This window comes from Nansenia antarctica, assembly GCF_963989245.1.
Source record: "Nansenia antarctica genome assembly, chromosome: 11".
Classification (NCBI taxonomy): Eukaryota; Metazoa; Chordata; class Actinopteri; order Argentiniformes; family Microstomatidae; genus Nansenia; species Nansenia antarctica.
The window spans coordinates 4,873,641-4,882,563 of record NC_137681.1 but is presented as its reverse complement, the minus strand read 5'-3'; the positions used below and the strand labels follow the sequence as shown (position 1 = coordinate 4,882,563).

Genomic DNA, 8,923 nt, shown 5'->3' with positions numbered 1-8,923 from the left:
TTTCTGAGTGGGGCAGTCCCACTCATATTTTCCATTTTTATTGACAGATACAGTAGAGATTTAGACAGGAAGGATGGGTGAGAGAGAGAGGAGGGATGACATGCAGGATATGTCCCCGGCCAGAATCGAACCGGGGACCCTGCGATTACATGGTCAACGCTTAACCCGCTACGCCACCTAAACGCCCCAATTCTTTTCTTCACAGGATGATGGAGGATTCTGTCCTCAGTGCTGACGTCAAAGACGGGGAGATCCTCCCTCCGACCATCCAGAAGCTGATGAAAGGCTACAACAAGTACCTGAGACCCTTCTTTGACAGTAAGGACACAATTATGACATCATTTTTGCAGACATATCACAGTACTTTCTCACAGTTTTCCAGTCATTCATTATTTTGTCAAAGGTAGACAGCGATATTACTTTATCCACAGGAAGTGGAGTGATTTCTGAAATGTTGAGGCTTCACACAAGCAAGAGATTTGTGACACGGTCTGGTCAATTGGGCCGCAAGCCGGCAGCCGGGTTAATGTTCAGACTTTTATTTGTATTTATTTTAAAATGTAAATACATTTCAGCGTTGTTGAAAATCAATGACACACTCGCTAACTAACACAGCTTGTTTTGGGAGCCTGCTAACAATGTAAAGTACTGTTATAGTTAACTAGGTAGCAGTGAAGATTACTCACCGAATCCATTGCATTGCAGTATTTTGGCTTGACTAGCGAGTGTGCGTTGTGATTCTCAACAACATTGAAATATATTTCCGTGTTTCAAAATAAAAGTCTGAACATTTTGATTGGTCGCCGACTTGTTACCCCTTTCACCAGACCGTGTCACATTTCACTCGTCGCCATTTTGTAGATGCATGAGCACAGCCACGTCATTGTTGCATGGCAAAAAGGCTTGGAGAACGAATGAAGAACTGCTCTTTCGTAGCCAGAATCAATTATGACCTGTATTATGTTTTTTATGTGTGTGACTGCAAAGTCTCTGCTATGCTATGTATGTATACCACGTCTTAGTGAGTGTCTCTTTTCAGATGGTCCTGTAACAGTCGGCATGAGTCTGGATATTGCCAGCATTGACACCATATCAGAGATCAACATGGTAAGCACATGGGCATTGCAAATGCTGCAGCAATAACAGCAGTAACATACCGCAGTGGCTCGATAATCGATAGTCCCAAAGGAATGGAAAAGCACCATCTACTTTCCTGAGGCAGTGCTTATATGTTCAGTTCATTTGGAGTTGAGGAAAAATAATGTAGCTGGATCTACCTAACCTAATGGTGTGAGGCTGAGCACATCTTGACTTTAGATCACTTTTGAGGTCTGAAAACATCTGACAAAATGTGATATTTAGAGTTCCTTTAAAGCCATGTGCCCACACATTCTGGTAAACCATTTGACATGACAGCAGTTGGTGAAATGAAATGGAATTTAAATACATTTCAACGTTGTTCAAAGTCAATGAGACACTCGCTAGTCAACTAACACAGCTTGTTTTGTGAGCCTGCTAACAATGTAAAGTAGTGTTATATATAATAGTTAACTATTAGTAGTGGTGGGGATTACTCACCGAATCCATTGCATTACAATATTTTGGCTTGACTAGCGAGTGTGTCCTTGATTTTCAACAACGTTGAAATGTATCTAACATTTTCAGAATAAAACTCTCTTTCACCATTTATGTTTCAGGTGATATAAATCAAATGTAACAGTACCATGTTGGTCGAAAGGTTGTATAGATAGATCGTGAGCTTAGAATTATAAGGTTCTATCTCCGTTTAGGGTAGTTCAGAGATATTGAGCGTCAAAGTTTTTCCATTCCATTATGTTCTGTGAGATGGAACCTTTGTATTTTATGAATTACTAACTCAAAAATGTCAACATTTTAAAAATAACACCACACAGGCATTAATAAACACCTAATGGATCAGATTATGTAAAAAAAAAAAGCTGTGCTGGATCCTCCTGATTGGGCCTCCTCCAGTCAGTCCCGCCCACCAGGTAGCCTACCTGAACAGACAAGGGTTAGTAGACAGGCCAGAGGGCCGTCACAATGGGAATCTTCCTGAGACATCTTCTGCCCCACAGCCCCTCCTAAAGACACCCGCTTTCCCCTCTACTGTGTCCCTAAAAACGTCTATTGCCCCCCTTGTACTGTTTCTCTGTTTCTCCAGTGTCAAAAAAAACAAAAAATGGTTTTAGAAGAAGGTGATAGGAGAAGGTTTTTCCTTCTATCAATGGCCCCGGGCCTGAGCTGGATTACTCTTCCTGCTACGACTGGTGGATTGATGACTCACTTGCTTAGTATTCAAATGTATTGATTGCAAGTCGCTTTGGAATAAGGCATAAGTCTGGCTAAATGCCAAAAATGTCAAATGTAAAAATGTCAAATGGAATGCCGTCTTCTCTTTGGCAGGACTACACAGCGACCATCTTCCTGCGGCAGCGCTGGACAGACGAGCGTCTGTGTTTCGACGGCAACAAGAGCCTGAGTCTGGATGGAAGGCTGGTGGAGCTGCTCTGGGTGCCGGACACCTTCATCGTCGACTCCAAGAAGTCCTTCCTGCACGACATCACCGTGGAGAACAGACTCATCCGCATCTTCCCCAACGGAACAGTGCTTTACGCTTTGAGGTATGTCGTCGTTCAACAAGTGAGTTCGTTCACTTTTTTACACTTCAAATATCAAGTGTCGTATTTCGTAATGTAACCTTGGGGACCAGAGTTTATCCTGACCTGAATCATGTGACCTACAGGCTATTTATGGTATGTTGAAAGTCATCTGTATCTATGATATTATTGTCCATGAAATACATGAATATGTACATGAATATGAATATAAATGGTTTAAAAACAGGCGAATACTGTTAATAGACCAGATGAATACCGCTTTGTCTTTAAAAAGTGTTTAACAAACTAATAATGATCCGTAATATTCAAACCATCGTTTTTTTTAAAGGTTCTTTTTTGGAGTGTGGTAGTCCCACTCTTGTTTTTTCACAGTTTTTATTGGATAGATATAGTAGAGAAAGACGGGAAAGTAACAAGGAGAGGCATGTCAGTATGTGTGAGTGACAGCTTAGGAGAGACAGCAAAGGAGGATAGAAGCAGAGATTGAGGAGTGTCGAAAGAGGGAGAGACAGAAGCAGAGATTGAGGAGTGTCAAAAGAGGGAGAGACAGAGGGATGAGGTTAGGATATGGGGGAAGAATGATGAATAGAAGAATGTACGTAGACAGGGAGGAAGGAAGGAAGGAAGGAGAGAAGGAGGGAAGGAAGGAGGGAAGTAGGGAAGGAGGGAAGGGAGGAAGGAAGGAGGGAAGGGAGGGAGGAAGGAAGGAAGGGAGGGAGGGAGGAAGGAAGGAAGGGAGGGAGGAAGGAAGGGAGGGAGGGAGGGAGGGAGGAAGGAAGGGAGCGAGGAAGGAAGGAAGGAAGGAAGGGAGGAAGGAGGGAAGGAAGGAAGGAGGAAGGAAGGAAGGAAGGAGGGAAGGAAGGGAGGAAGGAAGGAAGGAAGGGAGGGAGGAAGGAAGGAAGGGAGGAAGGAGGGAGGGAAGGAAGGAAGGAAGGAAGGGAGGAAGGAAGGAGGGAAGGAAGGAAGAAGGAAGGAAGGAAGGAAGGAGGGAAGGAAGGAAGGAAGGAAGGGAGGAAGGAAGGAAGGAAGGGAGGGAGGAAGGAAGGAGGGAAGGAAGGAAGGAGGGAAGGAAGGAAGGAAGGGATTCACAGGGATTCACCGTCGGTCGAGTGCGGCTCGGGGGGGCAGCTGTGACGTGGAGTGACGGTCGGTCAGGTGACATGTCAGTGACGGTCAGGTGACCCGGTCGTTAGCTCACAGCAGCTGCTGTCACATGGGCTTCAGCTCCTCTCTCCTATGTTTAGGATCACCACCACGGTGGCCTGCAGCATGGACCTGACCAAGTACCCCATGGACAAGCAGACCTGTATGCTGCAGCTGGAGAGCTGTAAGACCCCCCGCCGTCCATCTCGCCCTAATTACATCAGCCGAACAGACAGGGGTTTCCAGGAAAGCACAAGCTTGCATACATTGTTCTGTCGAGGTCGTGTTCATCCACTCATCATACATACACACACACGTACAGTACTGTACTACTAGCCCTACTACTACTACTAACTACAACTAAGAACTATATACCCTATACAGACATATACTATACTACTAACATACTATATAGACATATACCTATACTACTAACCCTATTCAGACATAGAATAATGTATTTGTGTCATTCTGGACTGGAAAGACATTTTCTGCCATTCAATTGTATTTGAATCCTGAGATTCAGCTTCCGATAGCCATTTTAGTCAGTAATGACTGGTGTAGCTGGTTTTCTAGCAGCGATCTGGTCAACTGTAGGTTGTTACTGGACTGAATCCTAACTTGAGATACGCACAGGTGATTTGAATGTGTTTATCTCCCGTTGCTATCACTGTTTGATCGATCACAATAGTACACATGCAGATCCCAAGTTTAGACTGCCCGTTATGAAGACATCAGGCTTCAAGAACGAGAAGTCATTAATTTATGTTGGTACTGTTTATGCCGTTTTACCTTTGTACTTTGTAATTTTATGGCAGAGTACCCATAGTTCAAAACGTTTTTTCGAACTTCAAGATTCAAGATAGCTTGAAATTCTCCTTCGACAGGCAGAAGTGCAGCTCAAGAATACATTTCCACATTAAAAACACACATAGGTCACATTCATTAATACATACAATAAAAACAGTGAGACATAAAATAAAATGTAGTGCCTATTTAAAAAGTCCAGTCATTTAAAAATAATAATAAAAAACAGTGTTATGGTCAAGTCATCTTTGTAGCAATCTAGATAAAACCCAACAAACCTAGCAGACATAACAGCAATCCACACGACTGTGGTAAATATGCAGATAATGTTAGGTAGTAAAAAAAAGAAAAGTTCTGGGAATAGAAACACTGTCTGCTGGCTTCAAACTGCCACCCTCAGCAGCCTTGTAGTTTCCATGGCAACAGCAGACTAATATATTATGTCCAACCCTGCGTTCCCAGTTGCCGAGACTCTCTCAACTTCAGGCTCTAGTTAAAGTGTCACATTTCTATCGTTTCTGACAGAACTGTGTTGTTGAGAATTGTTTCTTATTTCTATATTTCTCTCATTTCACTAAATCTTTCACCTCATACACAGTGAGTTCAGTACTGTAGCCTAATCGTTAAATAAATGTGTTCGACCATCCCCCCATCCCTCACCCCAAAAAAACATTCCATGTTATTTTTAGGAGTGCATCCCTGTGACAGTTGTGATGCCTGGCTCTTGTAATAACTGCATAGCGACAAACCAGAGACTGTCATAGGCCTAGACACACACACACACACACACACACACACACACACACACACACATCCTGTACGTGGCACACACAAAATGCCCTCTGCAGCTCACAGCACGGGGTATGTTAACACTGCTGGGTAATGTGTCTGGTCTAAATTTATACATTCCATGTGAAATATTCATGTGCTAATGACAAGGTCCAAAGAATAATTAACTGGCAAAAAAAGTTGTTGCTTGATTTCTTTCCACTTTCATGCTCATGTGGCAACATACGAGACATATGTGGGATTTATGCATATAAAGTGCTCTTCCTTGATGTAGCCTACGTCCAAATCTACAACTTGCTGCACATCAAAACCACAGTGGTCGGGTCTCTGGGTTGTTTTAATCAGTATTTTAATTGGGCTTGTAACGCCACTTCCACCAGGCTTAGGAATTAATGAGTTAAATAACCAGGCTCAGGAAACCAAGGGACTGGAGAGAGAGAAATCAAATGTTTTACTCTAGTGAATAACACCTCTCCTTCTGTTACATACAATAAAATACAATTTCATGTAGTTTTGATCAATTTCAGGGAACTGGAGATGAAGTAGTTGCTGAAAGACCCTCGCGTCCTCATTAATCAACGACCCCCCCCCCCCCCCCCAAGTTATAAAGCATAGCCATCTCTCTCCCTGAATCCCTGAGCAGATATCTGTGAATCTACTACACCCTCTAGGGGTGAGAGAACAAGCCTATGCTCATTTCTTTACTGTCATGCCATCTTTTTTCCTCATATTTTCCTCATTTTTTCCAAACGAGAGGTCCGCTTCACTCACTCAAGTGAGTCGAAGACACGGATGTTGAACGATCGTGTGTCAATCAAATCAAAGTTCACTCCCCTGAAGTCAAGTTGGCTCCCCTGAAGTCAAGTTGGCTCCCCTGAAGTCAAGTTGGCTCCCCTGAAGTCAAGTTGACTTCAGCTAGTAACGGGATGGACGGTTCACTCGTGATGGTAAACGGCACGTACTTATTCCTCTGAGAGAGTCCCACCATTTGAAGCCAGATTAATTCACATCTCGTAAAAAAAACCTGCATAAAATTAGCAGTAAAACCCACAGGCCGTCATACGAGCAGCCCAGTATAAGCTATAAGCCATGTTAGATAAACTATCCTTTTTAATAAACAGCCCTACAGCACATCATCGTCTTTTGGGGATCTGGAAAAAGTTTCCTACCTGGACAGGGTCTTTTCCGGGAACAGGTGTTGGGGAGCTAATTAAGTTATGAAGTGGACGGGTCTGCTTCCCAGATGTCATATGCGTATTAGGTCCTGGCTAAGAGCCCATAATGCAAATGCTTCAGCTGTTGCCGATAATGCAAATGCTTTCAGCTAGGAAGCAGTTATGATGTTGGACGTGACATCCTCCGGTCCTCACATCTGTGTACCGTACACTACAGATCTCCTCTCTCTTTCCAAACAAGGACATACATACAGCCCAATCTATCACACACATCGGATATAATAACTGCACCTTTTCCATTTCATGTTGACTTTTTAATGAACTAGCTAAGAAATATGAAGCCACTACTAGACTATTCAAGGATAATTAGCTGCCATGTCATTGATCTTGCCTGGTGACATCCTACCCACGTTTGATGTATTTCCTCGTGCCGTTCTACAGGGGGATACAACGTTAAGGATGTGGTGTTCTACTGGACACGAGGAAATGATTCTGTCAGCGGCCTGGACACCCTGCAGCTGGCCCAGTACACCTTGGAGGACCACTACACCTCTGAGTCTGAGGCTGTCTACGAGACGGGTATGACTTCCACTTGGGGCAGCTGCCTGTGGCACAGGAGTTAGAGCCGCCGTCTAATGATCGCAAGGTTGGCAGATCGGCGGTTCGAGGCCCGGCTGGCCACATGTCGAAGTGTTCTTGGGCAAGACACTGACTGAACCCCAAATTGCTCCCAGTGAGTGGGCCGGCCGGCGCCTTGCATGGTAGCTTGCCGCCATTAGTGTGTGAATGTGTGAGTGAATGGGTGAATGAGAGGCCGTTGTAAAGCGCTTTTGATAAAGGCGCTATATAAGTGCAGTTTATTTACCATTTACATACAGGTTGATTGGGATCTTGACTGACAGAAACACACACACATTCAAACAAAAATGTTGCCTATACAGATTCAGATTCAGAACCCCCATTATGTGTATACAAACAAACACACACACGCACACACACACACACACACACACACACACACACACACAAACACACACACACACACACACACACACACACACACACACACACACTCACACACACACATTCAAACAAAAGTGTTGCCTATACAGATTCAGATTCAAGTTCAAGTTCATTCTTTATTATTTATCAAGTTCATGTTTCTTTATTGAATATTCTTTTTGCAGTTTGTGAAACTGAAATACAAGAATATTTACAGTCACGTCAACATCAATGAAATACAACATATATATATATATATATATATACATATAAAACACAATTTTTGACAGTGATAATAACGAGTATCTTGAGTATATCAACACAGTCTATTTATCTATTTTAGTATTTATCAATTCAGCCCCCTCCGGCCCCCAACAGGATGAACATTGTTTTTCCCTCCCTCTCAGGTAACTACCCCAAGCTGATCTTCCACTTCGAGCTGAAGAGGAGCATCCTGTACTTCATCCTGGAGACCTACGTCCCCTCCAGCGCCCTGGTCGTCCTCTCCTGGGTCTCCTTCTGGATCAGCCAATCATCCGTCCCCGCACGCATCTGCATAGGTCAACAAACCGCCGCTTACTCACTTTATACACTCGCTTTTATCGTGGATTTAAATGAGAATCAAGATAGCTTTAGTTTAGATAGTATAATATTTATTAAAAGACAAAATGGTCTTTCACAACTCGAGTTGGACGTAGCCTACTGAAGGTAGACTGAAGTGCCCACTCACACAGAACACATCTCTTGTGTAGTGTCAACATAGACACAACAGCGATAGGAGTCCGCATTCCATAAATGTTTATGAAACCGTTCTCCAGTGAGTGTTCAACATCAGACTTGACTCGATTAAACTATGAAGACTTGACTTTATAGAGATATTTCAAAGTCCCTTGCTTTCAAAATATTTGAGAGTCCTTTGCCTTGAAAATACTTCAGACTTGATCTCAATTAAAATATTAAGACTTGACTTTATCCGCCTTAGTAAATATTCAAGGACTCTAACCTTGAAGATACTTAAGATCTTTATCCGCCTTACTAAATATTCAAGGACTCTAACCTTAAAGGCAATTAAAGACTTTATGGTACCGACGTTCTTTATCAATTTATCTATTTAATTCAGGGTTCCCTTAAAAGACCAAAATACCATATGCACTAATATGAATAGTTAATATAAACTGTCTACTTAAGTCTTACTTCAATCGGGTCGTTTTCTGACCAAGGCGGATGTCTCCCCATCACTCAACTATTTGTCTCTGTTTGAGGAGCCGTTCCTTAGAGCAGGGTTGGTCAAGCCGCAGTCTGCTTTAGGTCCGAGGTCCCGGTGATATTGGAATCCCACCTCTAACACCAAATTGTCATGGATTTAAA

General features: G+C 43.0%; 1 protein-coding gene across 1 annotated transcript in view; it reads left to right on the top strand.

The window, feature by feature from the left end:
• Nucleotides 1-209: 209 nt before the first annotated feature.
• Nucleotides 210-8,923, top strand: part of gabrz (gamma-aminobutyric acid type A receptor subunit zeta) — a gene marked incomplete at both ends in the record, with an annotated part of 10,873 nt that continues 2,159 nt past the window's right edge. Inside the window, 6 exons of the mRNA XM_080541497.1 lie at nt 210-318; nt 1,040-1,107; nt 2,425-2,642; nt 3,884-3,966; nt 6,995-7,132; nt 7,963-8,115. Coding sequence (XP_080397623.1) covers nt 210-318; nt 1,040-1,107; nt 2,425-2,642; nt 3,884-3,966; nt 6,995-7,132; nt 7,963-8,115 — 769 coding nt within the window. The remainder of the gene's footprint in view (nt 319-1,039; nt 1,108-2,424; nt 2,643-3,883; nt 3,967-6,994; nt 7,133-7,962; nt 8,116-8,923) is intronic.